Genomic DNA, 14,029 nt, shown 5'->3' with positions numbered 1-14,029 from the left:
CATGTTTTGGCACCCATGAGGGCACTTTAGCACACATTTTGGCTCCTAGAGGACACTTTAGCACGCGTTTTGGTTCCTAGAGGACACTTTAGCACACGTTTTGGCCCCCATGAGGACACTTTAGCACACGTTTTGGCACCCATGAGGGCACTTTAGCACGCGTTTTGGCTCCTTGAGGACACTTTAGCACGCGTTTTGGCCCCCATGAGGGCACTTTAGCACACGTTTTGGCGCCCATGAGGGCACTTAAGCACACGTTTTGGCTCCTAGAGGACACTTTAGCACACATTTTGGCTCCTAGAGGACACTTTAGCATGCGTTTTGGCTCCTAGAGGACACTTTAATGCGTGTTTTGAGTCCTTGAGGACACTTTAGCACACGTTTTGGCTCCTTGAGGACACTTTAGCACACGTTTTGGCTCCTATAGAGGACACTTTAGCACACGTTTTGGCTCCTATAGAGGACACTTTAGCACACGTTTTGGCTCCTTGAGGACACTTTAGCACACGTTTTGGCTCCTAGAGGACACTTTAGCACACGTTTTGGCTCCTTGAGGACACTTAAGCACACGTTTTGGCCCCCATGAGGCCACTTTAGCACACATTTTGTTTCCTAGAGGACACTTTAGCACACGTTTTGGCTCCTAGAGGGCACTTTAGCAATAAAACTGTCATCCGGTTTGTCTCTTCTTCTCCTCCTCCACCCTCTCTGCAGAGATCCCTCTCTACCACATCCTGAACGCCAGGATCACCTTCAGCAACCTCAACGGCTGCGAGGAGGGGACGGGCGTCCGCACCGACAACGAAGTCGGGGTGGAGGGGGACGGACAGAGGGACCCCCCGAGGACGGACACGCCATCTCCAGGCAGCGACTCCTCCAGCGTCTCCAGCTCCAGCTCCACCAGTGAGAGTTCACACATGCACATGCAACGCACATTTCTTTCTTTCTTTCTTTCTTTCTTTCTTTCTTTCTTTCTTTCTTTCTTTCTTTCTTTCTTTCTTTCTTTCTTTCTTTCTTTCTTTCTTTCTTTCTTTATCAGGATCCCCACAGACAGACACCACAGACATCACCATTTCTCTACACTCAGATTTCATTCTATAGCCTACTGCAGTACCATAAATAACCGAGTATAATACACACACAAAGTAAATAAGAAAAAAAAAAAAATCACATAAATAAGCATTAACTGTCTGAAGTGACCGCAACCATGCACTTCAACTACCCATACACATATATCCACTCCCAAAAAAAAGGGTACAACCACAACTCCATTCAAACTGTAAACCAGTCCTTTTTATAGACTAAATATGTGAAATCATAATTCATTAAATTCTAAAAGATACTGTTTTAACAGCATTTTAAACCGATCTTTGTTACTTTCATGAGCAATATGAACTGGTAGAGAATTCCAGGCAACCATTAGCTCTGTACAGAACTGTTCTTTGAATTATACCTGTTCTCACTCTCTGCAGTATGAACCTCCCTTCTGATGTACTTCTTGTTTGATAACTATGTTGGGCAAAATGGGAAAGTAGTCTGTCATACAGTAATTTTGGTACTTGTGTCACAACTGTATTTCTTAAAAAATTCAACAAAGCATAGGTAGACCTACAGTATGTCTTATATAGGTAGCCAACCCAGACTATCATACATGCTGGTCACATTGGTTCGATAATAAAATTACTACTTGTAATTTCCTCAAGCTCTTAACTGAAGTACTTGACCAAATTACTAAACAGTAATCAAGTTGCGACCGAACCAAAGCATTTAAAACCTGCCTCCTGACATCTGGAGATAAAACATTTAGAAATTATTTTCACTACCTCTTCTCATTTTGCCAACTACAGTATCAATTTGTTTGTACCATGACAAATTATGATCGAAAGTTACACCCAGCACATTTGTCTCACATACATGTTCAACCAAAATATTATTTATATTTAATGTCAGTGTTAATTCAGGTTTGAACTGATACTTTGAGCAAAACAATATAGACTTTGTTTTGCCAACGTTGAGAATTGATTTATTGTTACCGATCCACTCAGCTGGACAACTTTATCCTCTGTTGTTATGTTTTGTTTCCACAAGATCTTGTTGCAGATACATCTTCGTAACATTTTACTGCATCGTACTTCAGATAACAGCCGGGAGTTTACTGTCGCTTCATAGTTATTATGAGCGTTGTGTTTATCATCACAGGCGTCCAACGCAAGGTTATGTTCTCCGCGTGTAAGATAATGACTTGCTTTCATCATCCTATCACTTCATCAGCATCACAGCAGCCATGTTGAAATATGCAGCCATGCAGAGGAGAGCAGACATACTATAATTCATTGTGAAAGTACCTCTATACAAATCCTTGATGTTATCTTGCAGAAGTGTCCTACGCTGGGTTATATACACAGCTGAGTGGTCGATGTTTTATACCAACAACAGTGTGGAGGAGAAATGACCCTTCACAGCTTGTTTTAGTCTGGATTTCTCTTTTTCTTTCACTCAGGAATCGCTCTTTTCTTTTTCCTTTTCTCCGTGTGCTTCTCCTTCAGTCTCCTTCACTGTTAGATAACACTCCTTCCTTTCCCCTGCCCCCCCCCGTCTCTTGCCCTTTTGCCTTTCCCCCCTGTGTGCTGTAGTGTCGTGTCGAGCCGGAGAGATTCCCCCGTGTGTGTTTGAGGCCCCGCCTGGATACACCATGCTAGGTGGCAAACAGAGAGACAGCATGCGGGAGGAGGAGGAGGACCTGCTGCAGTTCGCCATACAGCAGAGTCTGCTGGAGGCCGGCTCTGAGTACGACCAGGTGAGATCATCCTCTCTTTATTATAACATAATAATAAAAAGAAGACTGAAACACATTATTAAATATGTTGTTTTTAATTATACATGTTTTACTTATTTATTGTTGAAATTAATGCACAGATCTTGATCTTGAACGGTGGATGTGTGAAACATAATTTCGTTTTTATGTGACGCATAAGAATGACAAATAAAACCTATCCTATCCTAAGACTGAAACACATTAGCCCAGTGTTTTTCAACCCTGGGGTCGGGAACCCACGCAAGGTCACCTGGAATTCAAATGGGGTCGCCTGAAATGGTTAGTAATTGAAAAAAAAATACTGATAAAAATATTTGGTAACACTTTATTTGACGCTTATCTCTATAATGCATTATAACCATACTTATAATGAGTTAGAATGCAGTTATAGCACCGTATAACTATAGTTATAAACACTCATAAATGATCATAATGCTTTATAACAAAATAGAAAAATCTAGAATATATATATTTTTATTTTTTTGGGTCAGTCAGTTTTGTTTATCAACCTATGCCACTCCACTGTGAATGTGATAATTGAGATTTTGCTTAATTATAATACATAATCGTATACCGTAAGTCATGATAAAATGCTTTATAGTGTGTTATGATTATTGTTATAAAGAATTATGATAATTTATGAGTGTTAATAACTATAGTTAAACAGTGCTATAACTGCATTATAACTATGATTAAAAACACCACACACACACAATCTTAAACAACTGTCTTTCACTTTCTCCAATATAAATCGAGTTCAAATAAAATGCAGCATATAAATATCTTGATTGACAGCCGTGATCACGTGACTGCACATGAAACCAAAAAACTCTTGATTTTTATAACAATGAAAGAGATAAACTAAATGTTATTGAAACTGTATAATGATCACTCATACAGACAGTTAGAGTTGCCAGCATCCAGCCTCCATCTGAGTAACAAACCTCTAACACACAGAGCAATACTGGCATTTCTCGAAAGTAGCAAAAGTTTAGAATATAATACAATAGAAAATACTTTATTTTCTACCATTCTTCAAAGGGCAGAAACTTGTCTTTGGCTTAGAGGTGCAGAGAATCAAATACATAATAGAAGCTGTGTTCTAAGAAAATGAGCACTTTTTGTCCAAAAAGGTTGTAGAGTCGTTGCTAAAAGCCACTTAAGGATTCTGAAAATGAAATTGTTGTCAATTCCCTGAACACACCTCTGAATATAACAAGAGAAAATGTTTGCATCGAATCATTTTGAAAGAGGAACAACCAGCGGTAAAAAAAACAAAAACAAAAAAAAGAACACATGGCCATAAACTCAGTCACTCAGTCACCTGATAAAGTGCTGAACCGTCGACCAAAATGTGGTTGTGTGTTACAGTAGTAGTGTGTTCACAACTTTGTTTCTTATGCCCCAACTTATTTAAAGCCCCAGTGTGTAACTTATTTGGCTTTTTATTAGCAAAAATCAAATATTGCTTTCATAAATACGTATTTCACTTAAGTCGAATCACACCCGCATACAAATGAAAGCTTTCTCGTACCTTAGAATGAGTTGTTATAAGTCGTTACAAATACACAAGTGGGCGAAGCACCGAACCGAGGCGGCCATGTTGCATCGCCATTTTTTTTACGTTGAGTGGCAGCGTGACCGTAGGTAACCACGGAAACTCAGCGGAGCTGTCGGCTCGGCCTGTTAAAACTGTCACCACTGTGTAGTGTGAGGAAGGACGGAGGCACTGGTGTTGCATTCAGGTGCAGTCAGGCAGACGGCCGTCGGCAAACCAACCAGATGTAATTTTACTCCACGAGAGAAACACCGTAAAAAACAATACGACATCACCATGACAACATATTGTCACGCCTGTATTGTTTTACCTCGTGCTGGCGGACCACTTGTTTAAATAGACGCTTGTTTATCCTGTTACATGCAGCGTCTGTCTGACGTCTGTCCGATTTCACCTGAATGCAACATCAAGAATATGTTCCGAGGGGAATTCCTACATATTATACCTTTAAACTGCAAAATTTTGATGAAATCCTGTGCAGGGGGTGAACCTATAGACACCAAACTCTAAATGTTGTATACTGAAGCTGCAATAAACATTTGTGACTAAAAGTCAGTAAATGCAGATTTAAATGCTAAATCCAGTCTCCTCTGCCCTGTCTTATTACTGTTGCTATGGACAATAACAATCAATTATCCCACCTTTGATTGTGTGAAATATTGTAGCTATTGTAGCAAAAGTTTTAATTAAAGTTTTCAAGATTCATATTGGCGCCTCAGCCGAGGTTCACATTAATATTGTCCCTGTAACCAGCACAAAATTACGGCAACAAATCCACCGATAAGTCAAGCGCGACCAGACAAACAAGACACGGCGAGGTGGAGAAAAAGAACGACCAGTTTCAAAATAAAAAACAATCAATACTGAAGTAAAATCAATAAGTAGAATAAATTGGCTGTGATGTGTGTGAGCAGAGACCCAACGCTGCCTGTACGTAGCTATATTCAACACTGCGCTCTGTCTGTGTGTAAGGTGCTGGTTTGAATTCCCAGAGGTGTTGGTCCTGAATAGTCCTTGGTCTTGTTCCAGAGGTACAGAAAGAAAAAACATATAAATAGGCCCAGCGAGACGGGTCGGAGAACACGGTCTGAGGGGAAACAGGAGGAGAATGTAAAGGAGACAAGAGGCAAAGGCTGCAGCTCAGGATTTTTGTGTCGTACAGTAGTTTAAGTACAGAGCGCCCAGCAGAGCGACTGCCGACGGGGATGAAAAAGGTGATGAAGCTTTTATTTACGATTCAAATCCCGAAGCCAGACAGGTGTCAAAGGACCGTATTAATATACCGCTGACATTGAATGTCTCATAGCCGACACAACAACCGACACATCTCATTCACACCCGTGCAGTGCAGTGTCAGAGAAGTTTGTATTGGTCTTGCGGTTGTTTATGCCCTGATAGATGATGTCACGCATTCACAGCCTACTGATAATAAGGAGAGGAGGAACTGGTTTATTGCCAAGAGCAGTAAAGGTCAGTTTTACAGCACGAGGAACTTGTCTTGGTCTCAGGTACAAACATAAAGGTACCAACAATAGAATAGAATACTGTAAGAATGTAGATAATGAAAAATGTAAATAAAACAGAATAGAATAGAATGAATTCAAAAGATACGCATATACTATTATGCAAAAAAATATGCATACTATAAATACACATATACTATATACTGTAGTTCATTGTTCATTTTGATTTATTCTATTCATGGTATACATACTACACACGGTTGCACATATTTACATAATGTACACAATAGTCACCATAAATGAAAAGGAGCAGGATGAAGAAAAACTTATAGTACCTGCCCCTTTCTGTTGTTATAATTGCATTGGCTTACTATCAACACTAATATTATACTCTATTTCAAAAAATTAAAGATGATTAAACATATAATGATAACAAGAAAACAAAGAAACAAAATAGCAATGGACACCACAGAAAAAGAAGGGGCACTTTTAAGCACTTTTCTATGACCATATTTATTTTATTCTTTTTTTCTTTCTTTCTTTTATGGATGATTGTATTGTTCTTCTATTGTATGATTTGTCTGTCATGATGTCTTGTGTCTTTTTATATTGGGATTGCCGAGTTCCCATCTGCACAACAAATTTACCGTCTGGTACTATTAAAGAAACCTTGACCTTGACCTTGACCTTCTTCTTTTTAGTAGGCGCTTATCTTATGGACAGAGTGACTGTCCATAGGTTTAGGGTTATTTACATGTAGGGGGAACTGGGGCATTGTTCATTAGGCTGACTGACTGCAGAGTACAGATGTGCATATCCGGCCATGTTTTTGTACAGGTAGAGGACAAAAGCAGCGTGCAGAGGAAACAGAGAGAGAAAAATACATGTTGTATTAAGAACCTGTGTTTTTAACCTGGAGGTTTGGAGCTTGAGAGACGTGTTTTATATTTACCCAGCAGACAACAGTCGAGTGCAGGAGATTCAGGCCCAGTGGCCGTGCTGTTGTCTCCTTGGGGCGAGCCATTTAAAAAAAACAACTCTGGTGCACTTGTTTTTTCAAGCTTTTAACAGCTTGTCTTCCCCTCCCTCTCCTCCTCCTCCTCCTCCTCCTCCTCCTCCCCCTCTGTACTGTCCTTCGTGTTTTAGCACAATAACGCTGCTTGTATTTGTATTCCTGTAGAGAACACAACTTATTCTCCTTCTTCTTCCCAACGAGACATAAATCAGGCACTTAAGCAGCTTGATGTCTGGGTTATTGAGGTAAATCAGACGGGCGACTGGTGTGTGTCCTTGCTAATGTCTCCGTTTTGACAAGTTGCGCCATTTGATTTAGCCTGTTTTGTTAAATGTAAATAAAAAGCCGTGTTTTTGTCCTCTGGTTTTGCAGCCTTGTCTGAAATCCCCGGGATTTAAGGAAAGATGTTACAAAGCCGCATTTTGAGGAAGAGCCTATATCCAGTGTTACTTTAATTTTTAATTTTGCATTAGACAAAACCAAATTTCAACCTCTAATGTCTTTGTCCAGCACTTGATCATTGACTTTTGGGTGTGTGGACTCTCTGTTTACATTGACTGACAATGTGGAAACAACTTTTTCATCAGGAGGATTTTGTGATATAATTGTATTTTGACTCTGGTGACGTTAAACTTTGTAATGACAACTCACCTTCAGGTCTGTCTCACTTGACTTTCCCAGTGTACTGAAATAAATAAACTAAGGAGGTTAAAAACAGGGCCAAATTAACCCATTTGAAGGCCCCAGGGTAAAAAAAAAAAAAAAAACTGCGGGCTCCAACATATCTTTTCCCCCCATAATTCATAATAATTTGCCCCACAGACCAACCAATATCTCCAGAAGTCGCTGCCTGGAGCTCAGCATCTCTTATGCTTTAGTGTTGTACCAAACAAATTTGTAATTACCTCAAAGTAACTGTCACACAAACAACCCCGGGGCATCTGGAGCCCCTGGCCTGAGGGTCTGACGCCCTGGGGCAGTCGCCTTCTGTGCCCAGTGGTTAATAATCCAGGGTCAGGAAATAAGACTAAAAAACACAACACAAAATATCAGTAGTAATAGAAGTAGCTCTTCAGAGAGGCGAAGAGCCTGCTGTTAACTCACCACAATCACCAAATTCACCAAAGTAAAAGTGTTCACCAACATAAAACTTATAAAATAGACATTAACTTGTAATACAATAGAAGCAAACGGTTAACTTAATGGCTCTGGGACTTTCTTGTAAATTATATTCGTTAAATTAAAGAGTTTCACTGCATTTTATTAGCTTGGTGCTTTTATTTTGACGGAAAGGCCTGTCTCTCTCGCCCTGGATCCGGTTCCTTATACCAAAACAGCGAGTCAACAGCCCCAGACTATAATAGAAGAGTGAAACCCTATCCACAAGTTCATGAACGTCATCGATGGTCAAAGCCGGAAGCCGGTTTTGCATTTCCGGTGGAATTGTATGTTTACGTTTCCATGGTTTTCAGTTGTTGTCATAGTTGCGGTAAACGCATGGATCTATTAACGCTGGCTTTTAGCACGGATGTCAATTGATTTGTGTGATATCCATTGTTAAAAGCCGGTGTGATGATCCATATGTACGTTTTACAGATTTTCATTGAAAAAAAAAATCCATGCATTTACCGTGACTACCAAAAACCATGGAAACCTAAACATAAAATTCCACCATAAGAGCAAAACCGGCTTAGGTTTTTGACGTTTGGAAAAAGGTGGATACAGGCTCCACCGAGCTTCCAACATTAATATTAACCTCCTGTACAGTGTAGGTAGTGCTAAACTTGTTTTTAAATATCTCTCATCAATGTTAATGGCAGCATCAGGGGCTGTGTTAATATTTGGAGCCAGGCAGCAGCTCGTTTACATTCAGTCAGCTCAGAACTCACAGTCAGGCCCGCTGGCTGTCTCTGAGCTGTGACTGAGAGCTGCTTCAGCATACATTAAAGGGATAGTTCACCCAAAATTCAAATTTTCAGAGTCCTCCGTGCCTTCTCAGAGTTATTACAGAGCATTACTGTAACACAGTGCTACTCAAACTATGGAGCGCGCCCCACCGGTGGGGAATAGCGATATGACAGGTGGGGCGCGACACGCTGTCATGTTTCCATTTCATGGTGTCAGCGTGTAGTTTTTTCTCTCCATTTTCGGTTCTCATATAACATTCCTTATTTTGGATCGAGAGTGACCGAGCCACAAGAGAAACACCGATGGCCAGTGTTTCTCTTGTGGCTCGCTCACTCACGTTTCAGTTTTTGCCAGTAGGGTAGGCAAACGTGAAATTGGATGGTGGCAAAGGTTTAGTAATGAGGAAACTGTCACAGCCACAGAGGCAGACAGACAGATAGATAGATAGATAGATAGATAGATAGATAGATAGATAGATAGATAGATAGATAGATAGATAGATAGATAGATAGATAGATAGATAGATGATTTTTCTCAGACACTTCACAGACTTCGTATTGGACAAACAAGATGTTAAATTTGTAAAAAGTCATATGCTGATTATAAACACTGAGCACCATACACCCTAGCCTCTGATTAAAGGTGTTCAGAAATGGCCGTTTGTCCTGTTTGTCGCGCCGAGTTTCCACGAGTTTACCCGAGTAAGGAAAACAAATTTGATTGGTCGTTATCGAGTGGGCGGGATATTCAGTGTTTGGGGCGAGACCGAGCTTGGTGTGTGTGTGTTGTCTCAGACGTTTGACTGACGGATGAAGGATCCAATATCAGTGGCTGATGAATCGTGAGCAGCGTGACGTATAATTCATGCATCTGCATTGTCCAATGTGAAAACAAAATACCACACTTTCATCCCGGATGTAATCAAAAATAGAATTTTGCACAAAGTTTGGGCTACATCGTCTGATAGATGAGTTATTACACTAATGTTAGGACCCACAGTGGGCTCAAATTCAATTTTCTTTTCTGTACAGCTTTAAGAAATTATGACGTGACCTAATACCCACTCCCCCCACCCCCCACCGTCCCCAAGCTGGGGCTTGAAAATCCCCCCTTGTCCAAGGTGGGTTATGACCGACCACCACGCATTAACAGGAAGACGGCTGTGGGGGTGGGGGGAACAATGCATCTCATCTCTCTCTGTCTCTCCGTCCATGCCTCTGTTCCTCCACTTCCTGTGCTCGCTCTCTGACTTCCTGTGCGATCTCCTCCTCCTTCTCTCCCTCTCTCTCCCTCTCTCCCTCTCTCTCCCTCTCTCTCTCCGTGTCTAGGTGACCATCTGGGAGGCGCTGACCAACAGCAAGCCGGGGACGCACCCCCTGCCCTGTGACCCCAGTCGCCTGGAGAGGTCAGGCTTCAAATTATCTTCTCTCTTTGATGCCATTCAGCCGTCTTCTTCCTCTTCTTCCTCTTCTTCCTCTTCTGTTGTGTTTCTTTTTTTTTTTAATCCACCCACTTCTCTACAGTAAATTACCCATCATTTCCCTCGCTCCTCGCTCCTCCATCCAAAATCCAACCCCTCTGTGATCAGTAAATCAACGAGGGACTTGCAGATAAACTTGGATGAAAGAGCCGATTGTTAAAAATAAATGGGACTTTTATCTTCAAAAGAACGAGAATCCTCAACAAAGAGAAAAAAAAAACATAAATCTCCATGAGTGTCAGGACAAAAGTGAAATATCCTGCCATTCCTTCACCCATATTGTCTCTGACTTCCTCTCGCTCCTCTTATGTATTGTTATTCTTCAGTGTCTTCTTGCTCTCTTCCATTGTATTTTTTCCATCCTGCAGTTCTTCCCTTCCATCCCTGACTCACATCCTGTATTCCTGTCCTATCCTCCCCTCCTCTATTCTCTTATCCATCCTGCTATTCTCCCCTCATCTCCTATCTACCGCTCACTACACAGTGTATCTGTATGTGTGTGTGTGTGTGTGTTTGGAGAGAGAGAGTGGGAGGATGAGAGAGTTTCCTGCTTTCACAGTCGACAGTGCTGCTGTTGACTTTAGCCTGTTATCTTCAGACTGTGTTTTCTCTCGCTGTCGTCCCTATTTGTAGACGAGAGGATGGATATACAGATGTCGCAGCTGCAATGTTTACGTACGGCAAAGTTATAAAGTTTGAGGAAAACTGGGTGTTGAAACATTGTTGACTGCGTAAAAAAAAAAAAAAAAAAACTGGTGTTGAGCTAAATCAGGTTTATTGACTTTTATAGTATGCATGAGTAAACTAAAAAAAAAAAAAAAGTTGGTGCAACTTGAAAACGAAAATCATTTACTATTTTAACTAAAGTTGTGCCAAGTATTTGGAGTTGATAGTTAACTTTTGCTCTGAAGCTGAATGTTATGAACTATTAATAAAAGGTCTAAATTTATATTTTAATGCTTTTTTTTTTAAAGATCAAGAACGACGTATTAAAGATACACAAATAAAACCATCTTCAAATGTAATCTTGATAATGATAAACAGCTCATCAATCATGGCTAATCTTTATTGTTTAATCATTAAAGGTATAGTTAAACATCTTGGCAAATTGGCCCATTGCTATAATCCCTGTAGTACCAGGTTACTTTTAATTGTCGGTGCAAGCTATTTTTAGAACGGCGGAGCAGAGCCGTGAGTTGCTCAGAGCTACGCTACGGAGGCTCATGGGATTTCTTGGTTTCCCTCATCAAACTCATCAAATACACAATCCAACAACTCCACAACGCTCTCGTGGACAAGTTGTGACCTGCACATTCACCACGCTATGTGATAATAACAGAACGTTATGAGACAGAGTTGTTTTAGAGGCGAATGCAGAGACTGCTTGATGAAAAACTGTCCCCGACGGGAACGCGCATCAGCGGTTTTGCATGAATTTACCTCGAAAACAACTCTGTCTCGTAACCCATTAACAAGTGTGGGTAACGTAGATTCATCCACATTAATATGAGACTCTTTTATAACCAAAAGCAAACTCCTCGGGGTCTCTTTAACCTATTATTGGGTATTATTGAAATGTTTAAATTACACAGTAAGATGCATGGGATGCTCTCTTTCTTTTTGTTGCATTAATAACACAGTAAGAAAAACGGTTGTTACTGTACCATCATTTCCCCCTAAACTTTAGTTGTGTTTCCCAGCACTAAAGCCCACTGCAGTAATTCTTGTTCCCCATAGTCTTGTTTTCTTCACCTGTTCCTACATTTATGGTCCAACAGGAGCCACTAATGAACTGTATGTATGTTATCGCTGCCTGAGCTGTACGACAAAATGACACTGTGAATTTTACAAGTATATCTGTCTCTGTCTTTAACGACCTCCTCCACGTCACGCTGAAGTTTTTATGACTGATCTAACTTTCTACTGTCTCTGTGTGTGACACTCTTATTCTCAAACTATAAATGTAAATTAAATCAAAGATGAGGTTTTCTTCTTTTCTTTTCTAATAAACCAACAGCAAAATCCAATTTATTTCAGCATTAAACATTCATTTATCATTAGACAATGGCCTCCAGAACAATCAATCAGCTCTACTGTTGTAAGAAAAGATCATTAACACGCTTTTGCTCCTCTCTAGACGAGGTTCAATTGCCAGAAGAACAAAGAAGAGACTCCAAGAGTTTACCAAAAGTTGTTCTTATTAAAGGTTTAAGACGTCAGTAAATTATCTATTAACCAATGGTAATCAATTATAAGCCGTCTCCAAAGTTTTCTAACGTGTTGTCGTAACATGCCCGTCTAATTTATCCCTGTACTACTACTGTTCCCACCAGGACCCCCCAGCACAAGCCCCGCCCCCCCTCCAGCCGCTGCTCCACCCCCTCCAAGAAGCCGCCCAACACCTGCAGCTATGACGAGCAGCTGCGCATCGCCATGGAGATCTCGGCCCGGGAGCAGGAAGAGGCGGAGCTGCGGCGGCGGCAGGAGGAGGAGGAGCTGCAGCGCATCATCCAGCTGTCACTCATGGAGAAATGAGAGGCTGGAGGAGGGGCAAGGGGGTTTAGGGTGGGGCAGGGGAGGGGTCTGGACCAAGGACAGGTGGGAGAAAAAGGAGAGCAGGTAATAGAACGAATCACGAACTACTTCCGGGTAGAAAACCAGCATGAGAACAATAGTGACGGATGAGAGTTTCGCTATATCTCATTTTTCATGTCACTATATCGCCGTTTAGACTAATCTGATGTTTGTAAAGTCTATAAAACCAATGATTGGACAAACATTGCTATTTATGTGTGCACATTTTTGTATTTAGTCATGGTTATCAGAGATTAGCCGGGCTAACCGTTAGCTAGCTACCTGTTTAACTTCTCAGTGACTCAATAATCCATGAAAAAATATTTTCTCCAGCGGATATCTTAATTACAACATGACTGAGCTAACTGGAGTAGTTTCATGTCGTGTCCGACAACGGGAGGGTTTTAACAGCTGAAGTCCTGATGTTAGCTTAGCTAGCTTAGCTACCGCCGTTAGCTGTCCCTGTCAGCTGAGCCACTGATGCTTTTTAGACACTGTGATTCCCCCAAACTGAATAAATACCACACATAGCAACACAAAACACACAGAAATAGTAATGTTTCTTCAATCATTTCAGATTTGTCTAAACAGTGATAGGGCGTGAAAAATATGATATATATATAACTAAACTCTCGTTCGTTACTATTGATCTCATTCAAATTACGTGCTGTTTTCTACCCGGAAGTAGAATGTAAACAAGGCGATTCGGTCTATAGATGACTTTAAAGTTTAAAGCACACTGAAAGTGGCTGGAAATAATCATCTTAGTGGTTTCATACGATCAAATCGACCCCTCCTCTTCTCTCCCGTCGCCTTAGCCAGACTTCTATGGAGCTACATTTGTGTATTTATTATTCAATCCAAAAAATTTAATTTAATTTAATTTAAATTTGATTTAAACAAAATAAGCAATTTTCAATCAAAACAAACTTCACTTCAATCAAAAGCAAAACATTTCAATCAAAGGAAAAAAGGGTTTGAATGCAAAAAAAATATTTGAGACCCAAAAATTGCATTTGAACCCTTTTTTTCTTTGATTGAAAAGTTTTGTTTTGTTTTTTTGGGGTGAGGTGAGTTATTATTTGATTGAAAATATTTTGGGGGATTTTTTGTATTTAGGCCATATTATGGGTAGGATATTTGTGTCATTATCATTCAATCAAAAAAAGTTGATTAAACAAAAAAAGCAATTTTCAATCAAATAACAACTCACTTC

The 14,029-nt window shown here is 40.5% G+C and overlaps 1 protein-coding gene across 2 annotated transcripts in view; it reads left to right on the top strand.

Annotated features, from left to right (window-relative positions):
- Positions 1 to 12,858, top strand: part of ankrd13b (ankyrin repeat domain 13B) — a 66,631-nt gene extending 53,773 nt beyond the window's left edge. Inside the window, exons 12-16 of one of the 2 annotated variants that reach the window (XM_085794870.1) lie at positions 715 to 903; positions 2,634 to 2,797; positions 10,088 to 10,164; positions 12,377 to 12,480; positions 12,573 to 12,799. In XM_085794870.1, coding sequence (XP_085650996.1) covers positions 715 to 903; positions 2,634 to 2,797; positions 10,088 to 10,164; positions 12,377 to 12,443 — 497 coding nt within the window. In that variant the 3' untranslated portion in view covers positions 12,444 to 12,480; positions 12,573 to 12,799. Of the gene's footprint in view, positions 1 to 714; positions 904 to 2,633; positions 2,798 to 10,087; positions 10,165 to 12,376; positions 12,481 to 12,572 lie in introns of both variants that reach the window. The other variant, XM_085794869.1, reaches the window with a different exon arrangement.
- Positions 12,859 to 14,029: the final 1,171 nt, after the last annotated feature.

Source organism: Trachurus japonicus, chromosome 13 (assembly GCF_045865225.1).
Source record: "Trachurus japonicus isolate A0001 chromosome 13, Traja_1.0".
In the NCBI taxonomy this organism is placed as follows: domain Eukaryota; kingdom Metazoa; phylum Chordata; class Actinopteri; order Carangiformes; family Carangidae; genus Trachurus; species Trachurus japonicus.
The sequence above is the reverse complement of the archived record's forward strand: the minus strand, read 5'-3'. Positions and strand labels throughout refer to the sequence as shown.